This window comes from Pholcus phalangioides, unplaced genomic scaffold (genome assembly GCF_987345545.1).
Source record: "Pholcus phalangioides strain wild (caught in Gottingen) unplaced genomic scaffold, Ppha-v1.0 ptg000017l_1, whole genome shotgun sequence".
NCBI classification, from domain to species: domain Eukaryota; kingdom Metazoa; phylum Arthropoda; class Arachnida; order Araneae; family Pholcidae; genus Pholcus; species Pholcus phalangioides.
The window spans coordinates 27,306,414-27,328,820 of record NW_028301610.1 but is presented as its reverse complement, the minus strand read 5'-3'; the positions used below and the strand labels follow the sequence as shown (position 1 = coordinate 27,328,820).

General features: G+C 33.3%; 1 protein-coding gene across 4 annotated transcripts in view; it reads left to right on the top strand.

Annotated features, from left to right (window-relative positions):
• The window catches only part of LOC149072706 (uncharacterized), a 494,426-nt gene that overhangs the window by 449,304 nt on the left and 22,715 nt on the right, over positions 1-22,407 (top strand). For all 4 annotated transcript variants that reach the window (XM_089247135.1, XM_089247136.1, XM_089247134.1 and 1 more), the window contains exons 2-3: positions 9,439-9,540; positions 21,092-21,229. In XM_089247135.1, coding sequence (XP_089103261.1) covers positions 9,439-9,540; positions 21,092-21,229 — 240 coding nt within the window. The remainder of the gene's footprint in view (positions 1-9,438; positions 9,541-21,091; positions 21,230-22,407) is intronic.

The window sequence follows — 22,407 nt, the reverse complement described above, 5'->3', positions numbered from 1 at the left end:
TCGGCTGTTGCCACGAGTTCTCTCTCTCTCTCCTCTGTAAAAATGGGGTTTTTTTTCATTTTTATTATTATTATATGGTTTTTTTCATTATTATTTTTCGGGCGCTCGATATATATATATAAGCGAGAGAGAGAGCGCGCGGAGGAAAAAAAAAAAATGGCGGAATTAAATAAGGAAAAAAAAAAGTGTGTGCTGGGAAAAAATAGAGGTTTATAAGAGTGAAGATTCAGGAAGAGGAGGTGGTAAAAAGGGTTGAATTCGCTTTTGTGTGTTGTGTAATTTTTTTGTATTTTTGTGTTTTTTTTTTTTTTTTTTTTTTGCTTCCTCTAGAGCTCTGGCAAAGGCCTAAGAATCTTCTCTCTCCGCCATTTTTCTTTCGGTTATATTATTATAAAACTCTGGTCTTTCGCGCCTAATTGCACTTCTTCAATTTTTATGCAGGTAGAGCATAGGCGTGAATCGGAGAAGAACAAGAATTTTTAGTCGCTGCAGTTTTTTGCTGCTATTGTTATTATTTTTTTTTTTGATATATGCAACTTACACGTATTCTGTTCGGCCATAGCATCCCGAATCTGAGCTTTACCCCGTTGTTGTTCTGGAAAACTGATGTACGTGCTACTTCACTTTGCTGCGCCTGCGCTTTTTTGGGGTTCTCTTCATCCTCCCCCCCCCACCCCCCCCCCCCAGATCTAGTTTTTAGTTCGTTTTTTTTTTTTTACCTTAAAAATGAAAATTATAATGTCCTGTTGGGTTGGTTCCTCCTGGTGGTTTCTATGGGTTGAAAAATGGGTTTTTGTCTTTACGCATCGGTTAACTATCTCGAGGTGACCAGTGTTTTATGTCTGTCCTTGATGATGAGTTTTCGGTTTTATACCGTGGAATAGAGAAAGGGTTAATTTTTGTGGGGTTGTTTTTTTTTTTTTGTTGAAAAAATTGTTATATGCGGAACGAGCGGAAGTTTGCGTCGAGTCCCGTTGTTGACCATCTGGTGTGGGATTGCGTGATAACCGGTTCTCGTGAACAGCAGTGTGAGATCTCTGAAATGACGTTGATGCGTTGTTGCGTTGAGAGAAAGACACACATGTTGAAATCGTGATTGAAAAAATGTATGGGATGATCTCTCTGTTGTCCGCCGGCAGTGAGGAAAATATCAACGTTAAAAAGAATGAGTAGAATCTGTTGAGCATTAAAATTTTTTTTTAAATCTCAACGTCAAAAAAAAAAAACTAAATGTGATTCAAGATCTAAAAAATTATCAGATTTCAACGCTGAAAAACAGATCTCAACGTTAAAAATATGAGTTGAATCTCAATGTTAAAAAAAGGGATAGAATCTAGATATTATATAAAAATAGAGAAAGAAATATCTCGACGTGGTGTGGAAAAATGAGAGAAATATCAACGTCAAAGGATGAGCTGAATGTCAATGTTAAAAAATGAGAAATTTCAATGATAAAAAATGAGAAATTTCAATGATAAAAAATGAGAAATTCCAATGCTAAAAAATGAGAAATTCCAATGCTAGAAAAAGAGAAATTTCAATGCTAGAAAATGAGAAATTTCTACTTATATAAAAGGAAAAATCTCTGTGCGCTAGAAAATGAGAAATCTCTGCTGAAAAAAAAGAAAAATCTATGTGCTAAAAAAATGAGAAATATCTGTGCTAAAAAATGAGAAATCTCTGTGCTAAAAAATGAGTAATCTCTGCTAAAAAATGAGTAATCTCTGCTAAAAAATTAGAAATCTCAATGTTTAAGAAAAGAGAAATCGCAACGTTAAATAATTAGTAGAATCTAACCTTAAAAAATTAAATGTCCTCAATGTTTTAAAAATGAGTAGAATCTCAACACAAAAGAAATTAGTATAATCTCAATGTTAAAAAATGAGAAATCCCGACGTTAAAAAAATAAATGAAATCTCAATTTAAAAAAAAAAAAGTGAATGGAATATATCAATGTTAACCCTTTATCTACGACATTACAACAAATTATAATAGGAAAAATACCATGATAATAATAAATAATTATGTAAATTATTTGGCAGGACATGTTGGTTCTATAATAAAAGAAAAAAAAACCGTTTTTTAACAGTTAGTAGGCTACATATAGAAAATTATCTCGCCTAGTAGGCTACTTTAACCCGATGGTGCTTTAAAGTACTAGGTAAGATAATTTGTGTTATTTACGAACTAATTGTTTGAGAAACTTTTTTTTTTCTGTTTTCAATTGGAAATAAAAATGACCAAAAATAATTTACATGATAATTATTATTAAAATTTTCTTTTTATTCTACTTCCCATAATGCAGAATTAAGTGTTAAAGTACCGTTGGCTTAAAAATGATTAAAATCTCTACGTTAAAAAAAAATGAATAAAATGTACTAGAATAGTTAATATTATCCATACAAAGTAATCATGAGTAATTTTATTTTTCGATTTCCATTCTCTTGATTTGAAATTTGGAAGAAAAATCGATTGTTTGTGAAATTTCACGCTGTTATTATTTCCACCCTCAACAAAGAAATTATATATATATGTGTAATTAATTTTTAAATAAAGACATCTTCTATTTAGCAATTGCCAAATAGGAAGTTACACAGTATACTAACTCTGCTCCAGAAAATAGTATAAAATATAAAATTAACACTTGAATCTTTGCCTGCAGCTTTTGCACTTCACATATGCGGTAGATAAAGGGTTAACAGCAGTAGAATATGATAGAATAATGAATATTAATACAAAGTGAATCTACTATCTCTCATCTATTTAATACGTTATTGATGTGATTTATATAATCGTAATTTTATTTTTTAATTTTTGTCGGCGTGATTTTAAATTCAAAAAAACATTGTGTCTAGGTGAAATCTAATGCAGAGGTTTTTTTTTCACCATACGTGTAGAAATAAAGCAGATAAAATTAAAATTTAAATAAAAATGTGAGCCTTAAATTTATTTTGAACAAAAATAGTGAATTTTATATTTTTTCAATTTTTCAAATCCTCAAGAGTCTTGACACCTCTTGATTCGTTGCATTGACAAAGACGCACATGTTGGAATTCTGATTTGAATTAATTGGCTATAATGTAGTTCACTCGATGGTATCCACAAGTTGGCGTCCATCACGGATTGCTTGTCGCGAAATAGGCATTTCGTAGCTAATATTCATGAGTTACCCCCCCCCCTTTATAGCTTTCTTCTAGCCCATTCATTTCCCTTGCTCTATTTTTCATTTGTTCAAAAAGCTTTGAATGTGAATCAATTTGAATAGAATCACTCTTTTAAAGGCGTTGGAATTCTCGGCTTTTCTAATGCCGCTACCAATCAAAATAAAACACGGAAAAAATGTAGGGGGGGGGGGCTTTTATCCAGGAAATACTAAAAAAAAAATAAAATTAACACTTGAATCTTGCCTGTAGCTTTTACATTTCACGCATGGACCTTTTTCTCACTCCGATTCACGCTTTTATGTTTGTGTAATATATGCAGATTATGCAAATTTTGTTCTGGCACAATGCGATTGCGAACTTCGGAAATACCGCTCCGTTCGTTTCTTCATTTCTTGGTTTTTTTTTGTATTTTGTATTTTATTTTAAAGAACATTTTAAATGCGAGTTAACATCAACTCTTTGCTTTTGGAATGGTGATTTTTTTTTTTTTTTAAATACGCGTGTTTTTTAAAGTTTTCAATTTATTTGTTCGTTTTTCAGTTCGAGAAGTTTATTATTAAAAACCCCACCGAGAGATGAATAGGAGATAGTTGACGAGTCATGCTCTTGAACTGTCTGCAATTGAAGGGTCTTCTCTTTTTTGTAAAATATCTGAATACTTATATGTATGTGTTAATTAGATTATGGTTATTGATTCCTTTTGTTTGAATCGAGGTTTTTTCTCTATCTCTTAATTGGTGTCACTTTGAATGCCTGATGTCTTTTTTAAGGCCCATGAGATTTGAAGGCCTTAAATTGCTCTTTTTTTAAAATAATTTTTGACCATTGTCCCTGGTGTTCATAGAGCAGGGGTTCGTGATAATCTTCAGCCGCGACCCAAGATCAACAACGCGATCAAGTGAGATCAGCGACTCAAATAAGAATTTTCATATTAGAAATAGACTAATTATATTTCTGAATATAATGAAATGTGCTTAGTTTCGAAATTAGTGAAATTAGCCCATGATGTCTTGGCAGGTGGACCAACAGGGCCCAGGGACCCGAATCAAATCGGAAAAGCTCTAATTATCAAAAGTTTCCATCGATTCTGAAATTATTTCTTTTTTTTAAGTTCTGAATTTTCATGAAAAAAAATTCTGGAATTTCTTTCTTGGAAATTCTGGAATTATTTCTTTCTTGAGTTCTGAATTTTCATCAAAATTCTGGAATTATTTGTTTTCAATTATTTTTCATAAATTCTGGGATCATTTTCCGTTAATTATAGAATTTTTTTTCATTGGGATTATGTTGTTCGTACATTAAAATTTCGAATTCCATCATGTCTAAATTTTCGTTATTTTTTTTAACGTGTTCATGTTTTTAGATAATTTTCGGCATTGCTGTACATTCTAATAACGTTCCATTTTGGAGGCCCAATTTCTCCAAAAATGCTATATATAAAATCATATCTGAAGAAAGTCCCCCGAAATCATTAAGACCCCCCAATGAAACCACTGTTATAACAAATGAATTTATAACCTCAATACAAGCGGATGAATACGACTCACCTCAAAGGCAAAATACGACCCCTTGAAGGTTAAAAACCTTCAATTAAAAATTTGAAAAACTTTTCTGATTATTCTTTGCGGGAATAACTTTTTTCTTCGGAAATATTTCTGAGACATTTTTGTCGTTTTCCACTCCCATAATGAGATCCACCCCTTTTCATCGCATTTATTTTTCCTTAATTTTTTTCCCCCTTGTAAATTTAGGAACCATTGAAAAGATTAAAGGTGTGCAATGAAGTGCCTTTGTCCTCGTCGCCCCTCCTTTTTAACCCTTTCTGTAACAATTCACACACATTTTCAAGGGGGGGGGGGTCCTTTCACCGCCCGAAACGGTCACGCAGTTAGTTACCTTCAGAACGTAGTTTACGGCCTATCACGCTAACCTCCGATTACCGAGTGTGCCTTTTATTTGATTTTTTTTTTTTTACGGCTCTCTCTCCTCTTTAGCCAAATGTATGAGTGTGTCCATCCAAGTCCGTGTCGTTCTATAAGGACGTTATGATTTTATTTTTTTTTTGTTTCATCAATTTTTTTACTCTTCATTTTTGTCCATATATGCCATCTTCGACATCACGAATCCTTTTGGTAATGGCCTCTTCCTCCTCTTGCTGAGAAATTACATCTCAGACTCTTATCTAAATTCGAAGAACTCATTATTTTATGTATTAAAAAAATTTCCGTTTCGCTTTGAAAAATTTTATTAGGGATTCCTGGATTTTTTTTTTTTTTTTTTTTGAACTTTTGATATTGACTTGTGATTTGTTATTAAATTTCTCTCGTTTACGCTATCAAGTCTTGAAATTGAGTTTTTGGTACTTTGATGATGCTGTGCAATAGCTGTTTCCGAAATAACCTATGCGATAAGTGCAATGCAAAAAATTATTGAATAAAATGCAAAATTTTCCGGTATCGGGATGGTTGAAAGTATTAAAAACATTGGCAAAGAAATAGTATTGAAATTACGATGACTGTGCAATCTGGGAAAGTTAACCCGTCATGCAATAATAAGGACAGTGTGAAATTTTATTGAAATCGACTGAGATATCTTCTGTCCCTTCAAAATTGAAAAATTTGTGCTCTAGATCTACTTAAGAATATACAGGGGGAAAACGGAATTTTTCGCGAATCAAATTTTGACATTAGGATCGTGTTCACGATGTGGCAATTAGAAATGCGTGAGATTTTTCATAAATTTAGGTTAATACCATTTATCTTTATCATGGTGGAAATTTGGAGTAGGTATTTAAGGGAGATCGGGGAGGATAGTTAAATCTTCACTATTTATTTCAGGTATGTAATTCATACCAATCTAAATATTTGATTTTTAAACATAAAATTTGAACAATTGGCTATATATTATGAACTTGTGAGAATGCAGAAATATTGCTTCTCTTAGGAAATGTAAGTGTTTAAAAAGTGAAATATATAAATAAAAGAAATAGCGCCAGTAAAATAAAATAAAAACCAAAACAATAAAAAATTGCTTATGAGGTAAAAATCAATTTTCTTCAAATAAAAATTTACGAAACGGAAGAAAACTGCAAAGGAATGTAGCATCTATCCCCAGTCCGTTATAATATATTATTTTCATAAAAATTTCTAACAGTGCCAAAAAATGTATAAATCAAGTATAATATAAAGACTTCGTTAGCTTTAAAATCGTTATTTACAGTTCGAATAAAATCTATAATCACTTTTGTTCTTAAAAATAAGCGTTAGTTTACATATGAGACGTTAGTATTCTATAAATGCAGCTATGAGAGAAATAGCAGTAAATGTAGCACAGAAGAAGTAAACAGACTTTTTTCGTTAGCTTTTCGGGATACACACAAAGTAGTCAGTAAGGTTGATTTCATATTCAGCTATTCGAGTGTGTCTGTGGTCAATGGTTTCCTAACAGGACTCGGTCTAGTCTCCGAGTCCGACAGGAATCCCCAAATTATGGGAAATTACGCAACTTTTCTAATATAATAAAGTAGGCTCAAGAAGGCCCAGAAAAAAAGTTTGGACTAGCCTACAAACTAATCCATGCAGCCATGGATATGGCAAAGACAAAGAAATAGCAACATTTCTGCCGCATAACGTCTCTTATACGTATTTGAAAGTAAAATTGATTATAGATTAGCATAATCAACGACTCTACAGCCAATAAAGTCCCAAATTTTTACTTAATTTATCAATTTTCCTGTATTTTTGAAAATTTCAGGAAGCATATTTTTTGAAATTGTCTGAATTCCAACCAGAATACAAAAGTTAACTGAAATTTATGAAATTTCGCGCATTTCTTACTGTCATCATTGGTCAACACACGCTTTTTTTTTTTGCTATTAGAATTCAATCCGTAAAATTTTGTTTATTTTCTGCAAATTCATTAGTGAACTCCCGTTTTCGAACAAATTTCCGGATTTTCTTCAGCAGTGAAGGGACAGAACATATCAATCGATTCTATTCTTATATACATAGCAGGTCACCTTTAGATTTTGGCCACTACAATTTCGATTTTTTTTTAACCAACCCAGTTCTCCAAACCATATAAAGCTCGTCGATGCCATTAAGTCTGGAAAATGTTTCTGGCACCTTAATGATGCTGATCCGTAGAGTGTCTCGAATTGACCGGTGACCAATTTGTGACACTATTCAAATCTTACGATTGTCCTAGTCACAGCTGTAATACCCAATATGGAAAGCGCATATGAAAACAAATACAGATTTTTTTTTTCTTTTGAAATGAGCACTTATCACGATGACATTGTTGGCACGCGTGTGTCTGTGACACCTGTCACGTCGAAACCCCAATTAAGAATATTCCTTTCAGCAAATTTTTTAATCCATTTTTTTTTTTTTTTTTTTTGTCATAAGAATATCGCCGGTTATTGGCTTCTCCAATGCAAAATACAATATACACGAGCTACTATTATCGCTTCTTTAAAATTCTTGTCAACCAGTTCCCCATCGCACACATTTTGATTTTTGTTATCAATTATTATTTTTCATTTTAGTGCACACGCCTGCGGGGGTATACTTTCCTCGTGGACGTTTTGTTGATGTCGTAACATTTGACGCGTTTCCTTAAAAATTAAATCTGATGCTTTAAGAAATTGCTCGATAATAACACCCTTTTTTTTTTTTTTGGTTTTGTTTTTACGAGCTATAATTTTTATGTGTGTGTGTGATTTTTCGGACTAATATCCACCAGCGCCAAAATCTAATTAGACATAGAGTTTGGGTTTTCTCCCTCTCATTTCTAGGTGATGAGACGCACTCTATTTTAAATGTGTCTCAGACAAGACGTTTTTATGAAATGGGACGTTTTTTTTTGTTTGTTGTTTAACTATCATCTGGTATATTATACATACCTATTTATTACATCGTCTCGATGTCTTTAAACAATAGACGGGTTGGGAAGGGACTATATCAAATCCAAGATACTAGTTTTTGGTCTGCTTCAAGTTTTGCGTTGTTTACACGTGTATGATTCCCATGGGACGTCAACGTTTTTGTTTGAGATTTTTATCAGTTTTGTGTCATGGGATAGTTACGAACTGACAAGAAAAGAGTTTTTGTTCAGCCTTAATAATGTATATTAATTTATCTAGTCCTAAATTTTAGAAAATTTGATTTTTTTTTTTTGTGTGTGTATTTTTCTGCGTGTAATTATAGGTCCTGGTTTCAAGACTTGCAAAAATGTTTTTTTTTTGTTTTTCTTGGGAGATCAATCATAATTTTGAATGATAAGTATCGGTGATGCTTCTATTCACTTGAACATTGAATGCTGTCACTTCATAGTGAAACAATCTCTTTTTTTTGTTGTTGTGGAATAGACAATCGATCTTCGAGAAACAATTATTCATTTTAATAGTGAACTTTTGACCAATATAAAGTTCTGCCAACAATCAAAAAATTTTCCAACCCGATTTTTCATCAAAAACAACTAGAGAAACAGGGCTTGAACAACCACAATTAACCTTTTAACGGCCAGTGTTCCCAATGGGGAACATGGGTTTTATTAATCAGAAAAAAAATATTTTTTTTGTACATGAAAGCACTACATTTTTTTCCCGAAGGTGTAAGATTCCAAACTTGATTTGCAAAACAAAAATTTCAATCATTTCAACGTATTTTTATATTTTTACACTATCAATTTAATTTTTTTAAATCACCTATTTTTAAGGAAGAACAAAATTCAATTTTATTGTTTCTAATTTTAATGTTTATATGGACACGAGCAAGTTCAGAAAACATATAGGGAATTTTTTTTCCATGAATTTTTTGACTGATGTCTAAACTGAAAAATCAGAAGAGGAAAAAATTATAATAATCAATCTAAATCTGAATTTGGCTGGTAAAAAAGTTAATTTCAACCATTATTTGCATGAACATACGTGCCGTATTTCCGGATAATACCCGTATTTTCACTTAATAATATATTATTAGTAGACAAGAAAATTTTTGAAAAAGACTGGAAAAACAACTGGCAACTAGATGGGTATTTTTCCCACTAAATGGCTGAAAAAAAGACCAGATCTAGTTGGAAAATAACTGATTTGGCAACACACTGCCAATATAGGACCAGATTATTGGTTGCGGTAAAGGGATTCTTCATACTGATGTTAAGAAAATCACTTAATGAATATACTCTTTATTAAACCTGTGTTTATATTTTTTGCATTTACAATTTCTGTCAGGCGTATATATTGACGATTTTTCTTGTTTTTACTTTATTTCAGTGGCGATGACGACCCAGCCGACCAATGAGTCGGAGTTACAGTTGTACAGGGTCCTACAAAGGGCTAATCTCCTCGCCTACTACGATACTTTCATATGTCAAGGTGAGTCTCTAATTAGTCTATTGCAGTTTTTTTTAACTGGAAATTTTTCAGGTTCTTGTACAGTTAGAAATAGAACCTATACCGATGCCAGGTAAGTTTTTAAATTCATTAATTTCATTCTGAATGTTGTTCGTGAATTTTGCACCGAATAAAACAGAAAAAAAGTGGAGCATCATGAAAGAATGTGGATGAGACCTCTAGTATTCACGAAAAAAATTATTTGACGTACTTGTAAACGAGATTATATAGGAAGACATGAAAGAATCAGAATATTCTAGCATTGTGAACTTCATTCTTCAATGTCATCCCTAAGGGGATATAATAGTTCCAACTAGGTGATTAGAATGAGCTAATCAGCTCTCAAAAAACTGGAAACAATATCAACTTGCTATGTCATGGTCATGTGCGTGTAACAGACCTGCAGGACTTAGTGACTGCACATAATAAAAAAGAGACTAGTGACCATAAAATTAAGTTATCGGACGTGTGTGTTGCTTCTTATCAAGTAACACAGTTGCTGAAAGAAGGGAAAACCTCTTGGACGTTAGTTGAATCGTAATGGCTCTGTTGAAGACGATAACACCGGGAAGTTGAAATATCTAGAGTAAAAAAAATTGTATGAGAGAAGAGAAACTGTATGTCTTGGAGTGTTTGCTGCTGCTGCTGATGTTACGCCATCGACCTTGGGATGGATATGGTCGCCAAAAAGACCGAAACGGCCAGCTGTTCAACCTCCAGTTGCCTCGAGTTTACCAGACAGGCATATTAATAATAAACGTCTTGAGTTTTGGAGCAAGATCACTCAAAGGGTGCAGAAATTATTTCCGGATATTTAATTTAAATCATCTGTATTCAATTACGTTATATTTATATGGAAGAGAGAATGTGCATCAGTAAAATTCAACAAAAAAGGCCTACTCTCTATTCGTTTGTTTTCATGGAAAATTACAGAATGAACAAATTTAGTTCATAATTGGATCGAAAATACTTCATTCTGTTGTAAGGATCATTATTACATGATCACGGCAAATTAATTTCTGAAGCAGTGATTCTCAAAGTGTGCGTCGCTGCTCCTAGGATTGTCGCGGCGAGCTGGAGATATTTATTTGTGCTTTGAAGTGTGGTTTTTCTATAAGTGTGAAAATATCAACTATTCTGCGGAGCCACGGATGGATGTTCACACTCCCAGCAATTGGGCAAAAGAGCCGGGGTTGATAAAAGTTTGAGAATCACTGCTCCAAGGGGTCAAAAAAGAAGTTTTTGCCTATGGGTCCATGAACTCGTTCATATCGCCGAGGGTGTGTATAGAAAAGACAAAGCAATCTGTGCCGATTATTGTCTCATAAGCTGATTGCCTTTACTCAGGACCCGTAAGTTCGGGCCCTGAGCGAATTTTTTGCTCCTCTTTATATAGCGCATTCTTTGAGGCATAGTTATAGAGAGTTATTACGTAGCGACTATTTATAACTTCTATCAAAATAAATTCTGAATTTAGGCTGTTGCATTTGTTTGCTTTTCACGGTTATTAATCAGGGTATTCAATTTTACATCCTAAAATTCCACAAGATAATAAAGTATATACGCAAAACGAACTTAAAATTATGAACTTGGTGATAACTTTATGTTGTGATTACAGATAAGTAGGGAGTTATTACTACCTACCTTACCTCTACTTACGAATCCACTTTTGGAAATATTTCGTGAAAAGGCAGAAAAGACTGTCCTCTTGAAATATGTGGGCCCTGCATATATGCTTAGCTTGCCCATGCGAGATACCAACACTGTATTTGAGAAAGAAATTGATTATAGATTAGAGTGGAAACTATTTTTTACAGCCAATGAAGTCCCAATATTGTATTTAATTTATTAATGTTTCCTGTACTTTCGAAATTTTTTAGGAAAACTGAATTTTATTGCAATTGTCTGAATTCTGACCACGATGATGTCAGAAGTTATAATCCGAAATCGGCGAAATTTCTTATCAGTTCCACGATCATGGAAATGATGAATAAGAAATTTACATGGAAAAATATCGTGGGAATATATTTCGAGCGTTGCCTCACCCTTATTTTTAAGCCCGTTGTGATCAGGTAGTGTAAGGAAAATGTACGGCACCCTATTCTTACGTGGTCTACCTGGTTTTTTTCCCGTCAAATTTTTAGCCCCCTCTCCCTTTTCGTTTCTTAAAACCCTTTCAACGTTCACCACTTTTTTTTAAGGTTTTTAACCGATCATATAATCCTGAGAATAGTGAAGACGAAGAGGCATCTTGAGGTTTTCTTAGACATAATGTAATTTTTTTCTTATGGAATCAGTGCATCGAAGGATCGGAGAATGGAGCGATGTCACTGACATCTACTAGATCCACGTATTTTTAGAGGTTCCATAAAGGGTTGCGCAAAATCACAATGGCAAGAAGGGAACGCGGGAGATACAGTAAAGGCATTGATCTTTGTACCTGCACAACTTTTTCCCAAACTATGCACCGGAAGCGATATACAGTATATTTTCGGTCCCGTAAAATTCCCTCACAGGCACACCATCGAAAGGCCTCCAGAGAACGAACCCCTTTTCGAAGGGTCCTTAAACCCTGATTTTTAGGTTTGAACCCTTTTTTTTAGCTAACCCGAAACCGTGTGGAAAGGTAGTTTTTTTTTTTTTACCTGCACGAGGTTTTTTTTGTGCATTTTCGGTGTTAATGCCCGAGCTTTTTATATGTACATTTATGTACATGCGAAATTTTGTAGGAACAAGTTCACTAAGGGGGAGAAGGTATTTGAACTTTTTGCGAATTGCACTCTCTCTCTTTTTTTTAATCTATATTTTTGGGAGTGGTAGTTTTGGGTCAACATCGCGGAAATTATGTGATTATAAACATTCCTTCGTGTGGACATACATCAACAAAAATTCTGGATTCGTAATTATACACGTCTTGTTTCCCACGGGGGTTAGAATTTTAAGATTTTTGGTGTCCTGTAATGATCGCGGCAGTACCATTGTCATCAGTCAGTAGCCTATATCGTTCGGCTATTACATGTGCCTTCCAAATAAATTTTAAGGTATACAAAAAAAGTACGTCTGAATGAGATTAAAACAATCAAAAGGAACTATTGTAAGAATTTTCAAGTTAGCTTGAGCTTCATTGCTAAATAAGAATTCTGGAGTAGGCCTATAGAATTTTTAATTTGATTATTCTGCAGTTGTATTTATGCAGCTTACAATAAGTGGTAGCTTACAGCGTTTCTGAACCTATGGTTCGAGAAGATGGAACAGGTGACCCGCCGGGAGACTTGAAAATTTGGTTCAAATTTTTTGATTGTATGCAATTACTTTAATTTTTGGAAGAAGCGCGCGTTTACGTGTTTAGAAGTTCTCAGGTTAAAGTTCGCCACACACACACAACTTCCTTGCTATCCGTGGCTCCACAGAATAGTCTAAAAAAAGAACCATTTTTCAAAGCACTGAAAGTGGACTTCAGCGACATAGTTTAAACTGTAGTCACAGTTTTTGGATAGGAGATCACCACATAGATTGGTTAAAAACCTGAATTGAACCAATCCGTGTCGATCTCCTAGCCAAAAATTGTGACTAATTTAAACCGTGAATAACCGTCCCGAATAGGCAATCATTAATGTTAACAGCTTCCCGCTACGTCCTTTCCAAACGGCGGCGATGCTGCTAGGAGCCACGGCGCACACTTTGAGAAACACTGGTTCAGCGCCTGTTGCATTTACGTGTTCAAAGCTTCCAAGGTTATAATTAACGATAATGTTTAGAGAGTCCTTTCTACTGTCTTGATAGGCCTACTAAAAATATTGAAAAAGATCATTTTTGCGATAGTGACTACGAATAGATTTCACGCCAGAATCCAATCTGGTGAGTATTAAATAGCTTCTTGATAGGTGGCTTAGCTAGGTGGAGGCTCCGGCTAGGTCCCACGTCAAAATCTGGCCTCCAAGTTGATTGTTGTCTTTTTTATTATTTAATTTTTTTTTCTTCAATATCAAATACGTTTGGCAATTCGATTCTATGTTTTAACACTAAAAGATTTGTTTTTAACTTTTTTTAACATATTTTTATGGGCATCTTTTTATCAGCCACCTCGTTGGGCATTTTGCCTGTTGTGGTGTTGTATTTGTATTTGTATTTGTATTTGTATAACTTGAAAATGAGCTCACAAGATTTTTGGGTCCGAGGTTCTCAGGCTTAGTAAGATGGGCATGAGTATATTTCAGATAAAATGAAAAAGCATAATTTGCGCCGTTGACCAATTTCAGGTTTTATTAGGAGATATTTTGCGGCACTAACAGCGAAGTGTTTATTCCAGAAACTACGATAATATTGGTAACATTTTCAACAGAAGTTACAACTAGTGGTCAGTCGAATTGTTTAGACATTTTACTGGTCTTTGGGTTCAAAAATTTTGAGAGACGCTGAATTAGACTAAACACTGATTAGTTAGGGAAAAAGCATCTCTTCATTAAGATTATGGAATTAAAATCAAATATTTATTGGCAAAACATTCTGAGAATTTCGGTGAAGAATTCTCAAAGCATATGTAATATTAAATGTTCAGATGTACGTATATTAGAGATGATTATTTTTCAATAATAAGTCTACTCATGAATCTCGATTGTGATTTCTGTGTTATATCTTAGGTTATATCTTAAATTTTTCTTCATTTATCTTTATTGATAACTGCAACATATCCTGAAGTACAGAGTTGTAGTCCCTTCTTAAATTAAGCAATTTAAATTACATCATCGAGTTATTATAGTAATTATTCTTATATCGCATCAAAAAAATTAACGAAGATCAATTTCATTTTAGATAATGAGCAAACTGGAAAAAAATTTTGGAGGTTCTAGGATAAAAATAACCAGTCTTGTGTTCTGCTTAAAATTTTATCTGGCCAATTTAAAGATTCGTCTTGATCCAGAAACTAAAATATCAATAAATTTTCGAAATTGATACATTCCAATATTAAAAAATTTTCGGAAATAACAAAATACTGAATGTAAATAATTTCTGAAGAAAATAATCCGGCAACAAAATAAATAAAATGTTTTAATTAAGTTGACTTGCATTTAATGACACATAATATGGGTAAATACAGATTCTTTTTAAATTAATCCAGGTTCTGATCTGAAATCGGAGATTAGTTTTTGTATAAGTTATTCAAGCTTTCTCTTTGAAATCTTGAAAATAATTCGCCTCTTGAAGTTTTAATACTTTCTTTATGACAATTGAAAAATAATATAATTTTTTTTATCGATTCTTTTAATAAGCAATGTCACAACAGGTATTATTTTTAACGGAATTTAAGCGCAATTAATTTGCGAATGATTATATCGTTGAATATTTTATGGAGTGATGGTTGATTGAATAGAAAAAATGCATTTAAAAAGAATCTGTCGTTTTATGTACAGGAATCGTACCACACATATGTACTATTATCCAGATTTTTTAAAATTGTTTTAGTGGGAGGGCGATTTCCTAACCTGCAGCTAAGTAATTAGAAATGTCCAGCCTGGAATTTGAACTTGGGTGTGGAAATTATTAAACTACGGGTGTAAATTTTTTCTGCTTGCGAAACAGTATTTCGCTTTACTTTAGCGGGCCGCAAAACTAGTTTTTTAGAATGCCGAATATCAATCAGAATCACTGATGAGCTCAAGACAAACAAATTTTTATGAATTTTTATCAGGGAAATTATTAATTTGTGTGGGAATATTTCCAAAATTTATTAATCTATTTTTATTCCACTTCTCGTTCTACATCTCAAGTTAATGAAATATACGTACTTTTGAAATTCCTTAGCGTGCCGGATGAACTTTCAAAATAGACGAGGACTATCCATGGTTTAAATTAATTCTTAACCTATTATCACCCTTGGCTCTCTTTGGACCACATTTTCTACTCCTGGTGCCCTGTCTTTTTCCGGGGCCCCACACCATTCAGGAGCGAGACTCTTTCTATTCATTGAATCGAGTAAATTTATAGTGAACAAAAATTTTGTAACAGATCGATATCTGAACGCCTGGGCTAAAGTTGAGTGAGCTGCTTTCGTTTGGAGGTTCTAAGGGTTGTCTCATCTCAACATCATGGGCTCGCGAACAAAACCATGTTTTCGTGCCCCTTACTAAGCTGGAAGTAACACAACTTAGTTTTGAATGCTTACTCTTGGAGTACCAGGAATCTCCTTATGTAGGTCCCCTATGGATATGAGTACCCCTGACCATGCCTGAATGAGCTCATGTGTTAATATGTTCCTGGTTATATGGGCAGTTCGGCTGGATTCTGTAAGCTGTCAAAATTTTCTCCATCATAATTTCACTTTCTATTTTTTCACATCTATATTTTTACACAGCCATCTGTGGCCCCCTTGCCACCTGTCATGGCTACCCTTCAATTTCATTTTCTCTCGTGGCCCCTTTAGAATACCCCAGGACCGCGGGGAGTTAATATGGCCTTTGGTTGAGAAACAACGGCTTGCGCGGATTATAGTTATTACCGGCCAAAATAATGTTCGCGTGCGTTAAATCATCGATTGTTCCTAAATTGAAGAAATTCCTTGGTATCGAAAAGTGAAGTAGGTTTAACAGCCCCCCCCCCAATTTTTGTTTTAAGTATTTATTCTGAATCTCCATTTCAATAATTGGTAATAAATTAAACTTTTTCAAAAACGTAGATCATTTTTCTGGTCGCTGTCGTTACAGTTGTTACCTTATGATTAAATGGCCAATAACGTTAATTGTTTTAATGTTTTAATCAACTACTTGTCAGTCAAGTAGGCTAATTAAGGAGAAAATAAAATATCTATTAGTTATATGATTGAGGAAAGGTACAGCGAGATAATGAATCTCTATTATTTATCGCATTTTTAACATAAATAAGTCTTGTTACATTTGCGCTTCAACGTTTTGAGAATATTTTTCCAAAACTGCAAAATAAAATTATGAAAATATTATATTTAATGAATAATTCAGATTTCCAATCATCAATATTCAGATTCATTGGGCAAATATCCTACTCCGATAGAACAGGAATTAAGAATAAAATTAGTTGCCAAAAGATACTCATAATTTATATGAATATCAGAAATTGATCATAATCTATGTTCAATAATCGAAATTATTCTCAATGTCGGTTTAAAAATTAAATATTTATACAATTATAAAAAGTTAAAAAAAAATATATATATAACTTAATATTATGGACTTTAACAAAGTTTTAAGGACGATACCATAACCAAATGTTTAGAAATTGATCAGAATTTCGTGAAAGATAATAAAATAGAAGTCCGTTGCAACGACAGCTCACAATCACAGGAAAAATTGTCGTTATAACGGACTTTTCGTTATAATCGGATGTTTTTGTAGCATTAGCTCTATGACAATCACCTGCAAATCACACGCTATATCCAGATTGTCGTTATAACGGACTTTTACTGTATTTTTATCCTTGGAAGCAGTGTTATCCCGAAAGATTTTGAAGAGCAATTTCCCTCCTTTCCAAAATTTTAAGGGGTAATTTTGTAAAAGGGGAATTTTTTAAAATAAAAAATAGAGAAATGAATATATTTTAAAAAAAAACCCTAAAATTTGACGTATTTTCACTCCTCAACAAAATTTGGATGAATAAAATTGAATTTTGATGCGTCAATCATGCATCTGCATGCGTATTGTCCGAACACTGCCCGGAAGCACAAGATGGGGTCAATTCGACACCACAGCTATATTTTCACTGTCTTTTTGCATTGAACATTTTGCAACATACCGCGTTTCTGGGTCGTTTCTTTTAATTATCTTATGCTTTCATAATTTTGAAAATTCGAAATCTTTTGATTTTTTCCCATTTCCGAGAATTAAGAAATCACGCGGAAGTCATGAAAATGATATTTTTACATCATTTTCATCATTTGTCTGCAATCTTTCGGTAGATATTGAGACCCACAAAGCTTTTATCATTTGAAAAATTGATAAACAAAATTATATATTTATTCAAAATCTTTGAAAACTGAGTAAAAATTACTTTTATACTTGTTTTTATTCTTTTAGTTAATACGGATAATTACTGTTCCATAAATCGAGTTTCAGTTTTCTCAAATTATTAATGATGATTGTCTTAAATTAGTATTTTATGATATAATTATTAGCTTCTTAGGCAAAAAAAAAGAATCTGCTTGGGTCAAAATGACCTCATCTTGGTCCCGTGAAGAACTTTACGATTTCGGGTTGGCAAGGGTTGAATTTTATCATTCAAAAATTACTTTCGCATCAGGGCCGTAACTAGGCTGGGGCAACCGGGTCACTGCCCCAGGGTCCCGAACAGAATGGGGCCCCCAAAAAATGTACTTGTTTTGCATAATAACTCTTTCAAGAATGCCCTCAAGGAAAGGTCTTCCCCGGGGCCCCGAAAAGGCACACTACGGCCCTTTTTTCGCATCAATATTATTCAGAAAATAATCTATATCAGATATAAAACTTGCTCTTCAGAACCATTCAGTTGACTACTTGCAGTGACGCAGTTGCTTTGCTCTCTTCATTTACGCTTTATAATTTTCCAAAAATAGTTTTTTTTATAACTTGTTACAGAGCGAAATCAACTTTGGCAGTTATATTTACGCCTTAGGCCGGTATTACACTATAAAAGTTTGATAAAAGTTATTTTATAAAACTTGAAAAATGCAACCAGTACTTGCATTGGTTACAATCGAGCGAATGTAACCGATACGTTTATTGGTTTCATTTTACAAGTTTTATAAATGAACTATTGTAAAACTTTTATAGTGTAATACCGGCCTTACGGAAAGTTATTTTTTTTGTCAGTTAGCGAGAGAGATTGATAATTATAGATCACTACTTGAATAGCGCGTTGCATTGTTGTCATAGTCGTGTAGCTGTAGTAGTAGTTTCGTTAAAAGCAGTCACAATTTTCGCTATAGCTGAATTCTTAAATCCGTCTCCTCTGAGTATATCAAACTCATCATGTATATTCTTGTGATATTTTTTTCTGACCATTTGTCGACCTCTTTATACTATGTTTAATGTCTTATTCACATGAAAAAAAGAACTAATATAAATAAAGTAATAAATATATAATAAGCAATATGAATATAATTATATATATATCACTGTATATAATATAATTAATAAATATAAGCAACTATAAAATGTGTAGCTAATAACTGGAGAAGGGGGACACCTTTGATGAAAATCCAAACTTTGCGTTGTTTTGATTTTATTATTTTGGTTACAACAAATTTATTTAGTACAATCGCACTTGCACCACTATTAGGTATGGAGTTGTGTTGCTCGAATCAGTTTTTAAATCACTTTTAACTCTAAACGGATTTTCAGAATTAACGGTTTTGCTTAGGAGGGACGGTATACGGACACTTTCCCTAATTGATTGCATATTTAAATATCAAAATAATCTCAAGAAAATATTTGCGATTCCTCTCTTTTGGATGTTTCAATCTAGTTGGTACATATAAGACGTCCCTGGTACTCAGTTTTTTTTGTTTTTTTTTTCGAATACTACTGTTATTATCATTATTTCAGCTGATACAATATGAAAAAGCGGAGAGATGTCACTTTGCGTCACCGTCACAAACGACTACCGACGTCTGTAATTTTTCAGCTGTGTGCTATTTTCTTAATACATTTTTTTTTTTCTTTTGATATTTATATACAGGCTATATATCCGAGGTAGTAGCAGACGCAGGTGGATGTTTTTTTATTTATTCTATTTTATTTTTTTATGTGTGACGTGAATCATTTTGCATGCGTTGGTGACGGTCGTTGCGTGTGTGACAAGAGTCCTTCGATAGGATGTCCAACGGTTATAATTCTGAAACTGATCATGTGCGCACAGACCTCAAAATGTTTTAGGTATAGGTAATCTAAGTGTCTTTTTTTTTTCGATTAAAATTTCCATCGATTTCATCACAAAAATTAGAGTAACCTTTGATCCTGTTCCAAGCTTTGATCCCGCTATCAATTACCAACTTGTAAACGAATGTTTTTCTATTTTAAATTTCGCTTCAAATTAAGAGCTAAAAGCATAAAATGCATATTTAATCGCTGAACTCCAAAACAGCATATTCGAGTTATTTCTAGTTTTTTTCTTTTTTTTGGCCGTGTCTGGGAATCTGGAATTCACCTCTAACAGGAACCGGTTCGAGTATTTGTTAATTCATGGCGCCCTCTGGTGTGGTCAGACCTAGTTCGCGTTCATAAGTGTTTAATTAAAATTGTAAAATTTTAATTAAATATTTTTAGATAAAGACCTACCTTCGATGTTCATTATGGGAATCGTATTGCTAAGATTCATTCCTGATCAGCACTTGGATACATGACAAGTAAATACTATGGCTTCTTACCGTAAGCCTAAATTTTAAATTAATTTAACTAAAGTGTGTGGTTATGAAATCAAGTAAGGCTACTAGACGCCTATACTGAAGTTAAATTTACTAGAAAGTTTATCGGAAGTTGCAGTTTTTTGTTTTTTTCCGATCGGACACTAAGTTATTGAAAATTACAAATTAATCAATAAATCATTTTAATTTATTAATTAAAAATTCAAAAATTTTATAATGTAAACTCTAAAACTGAAAATAAAGCTAATCTCACCTTTCCCGCCAAAAAACAATTAACGTAATATCAATGAAATTCGAGTAGGCCTATTTGTGTAAATTCTCTAAGAAATATGAATTTTTTTTTAAAATTCCGATTTCCATAAATTTCAACAGCACAACAGGAGGTATTGGATGAGCATTAAAATTATGTCCTTTCAGATCATGATTGAAAATGTATCAATGGATTATAATCAATAATCTTTTCTGTAAAGAAACGGCGAAACTTGTTTTTCATGGTTGAAAGGAATTTTGCTTTTTCAAAAGAATATTTTTATTTGAACAAAGAAAATCTTAAAGGAAAAAGGTATGCAATTTTTGCTTTAAAATTTATTCAAATTTAATGGATTTTCCACTTGTGACAAGTTACGTGGCAAAGCATTCCTGGACGGAACCACATTTTTTGTTTGGCCATTTGTATTTTGATTCAATTATTTTAGAATTATTATTCATTTAAATTAAGAATGAGTTTTAAAATGGGATCATAAGAGTAGGGGCCTACCTAGAAACCATAGCCTATTCATTACGGGCAGATTTTTTTTAGTTTGAATTGAAATTTTTTAACCTAAATATTTTATTTATTTTTTTTCATTTGAGCTATATAACCAAAGAAATTTTCAAATAATACTGTCAATAATTTCACTTTATCGGAAATGAAGGTACTGAAATGAAGTGAATGAATTCACTCACTGAAATGAAGGTAAAAAAAAGTCTCTACGTGAATTACTATAATTGCTTGTTTAAGCAGTTAAATTTCACTTATGCTCTGTATAAGTGAAATTTTCAAAATTCATATTCGATGAATTTTTCATTGTGGAATTCATATTTTATTACGGGGAATGTTTTATGATATGATTTTTTTTAAAAATTTCCAGGACATGTTTTTTAATATATGAATGTTTTTTTGTGTAGGTGGAGACGACGTCCAGCAGTTGTGCGAAGCCGGTGAAGAAGAGTTCCTGGAAATCATGGCGCTGGTGGGAATGGCTTCGAAACCACTGCACGTTCGTCGACTCCAAAAGGCCCTGCAAGAATGGGTCTCCAATCCAGGTAAATTATATAACGACCAATAACTTCGCTAACAATAAAGTGTCTAACACGTAATAGGACATACGTCCGAGACCCCCCCCCCCCCCCCACCATCAATAGCCAAATTTGGCGACCCAGTGGTACGCAATTTTCGAACATTTCTGGGAGTTCCAGATTGAATATCATCTTGGTTTGAATTTCAGTTTCTACGGGATGCCACAATGCCTCTGCTGAAAAAACAATGCCAGTAGGCCTACAATAGTCTAAATTGGTCCTACAGAAAATGGTGTGTGATCTCAACTTTGGTTAAAATCTCCATGAATGTCATCTAAAAATGAAATAAAATTTAAATTCTGAACTATTTTATTGTGACAGCAGAGCTGGCAAATCTCAGGTGGCAAGTCACCATGGTGACAGTAAAATCTGTACTGATGCATAAAATTCCCAGAATGTGATTACTAAATCAGAGTCGAATGGCAATTTTCTGATTTCAGTCTCTTCCAACATTGAAAAAAAAAAATTTTTAGTTGTCATTGTCTCGGAAAAGTCTAAAAAAACATTATTTAGGACTGTTTTTCTCTTGAAAAAAGCCATGCTTAGCTCCTAAAAAATTTGCCTGGTGCTAAAATTTTTTTTTGATTTGTCGTGTCGTGATGACCAGTTACTAAAGGCATTTTAGCAGCTTGTGCTCTTTATTTTTGAGCATTCCTGTTGTAGAATCAAAAGTAAATTTTACGTATATTTATAAAAATTTGAGTTCCAGATACGGCATTCAATAGGCCTATTCCACAAGCATTGCGATGTAAATGGAGCAAAGGTCGACACTGTCCGACATGTCCAGATGCCTACACATAATAGTGGTCGATTTCAGCAGGAAAATAACCCTTTCTCGCTGTTTGATGGAATCTTGGCCACTAATTAGACAGCCAGTCTAACTTGGTCTTACGGAAAATGGGGACCCCAACTGTGTGATTTAAAATCTGCATGATACCATTTAAAAAAATAAAAAAATAGAAATTCCGAATTATTTTATTATGACCAGCCGGGCTTGACAAATCCCCAGTTCCACGTCGCCATGGCAACTATAAAATCGGTGTTGGTGCCAAAAATTTCCTACATATGATTGCTAAATCAGCGTCGAAAGAGTGGCATAAATTTTCTGATTTCACTGTCTCTTCCAATGTGAAAAGAGGTCATTA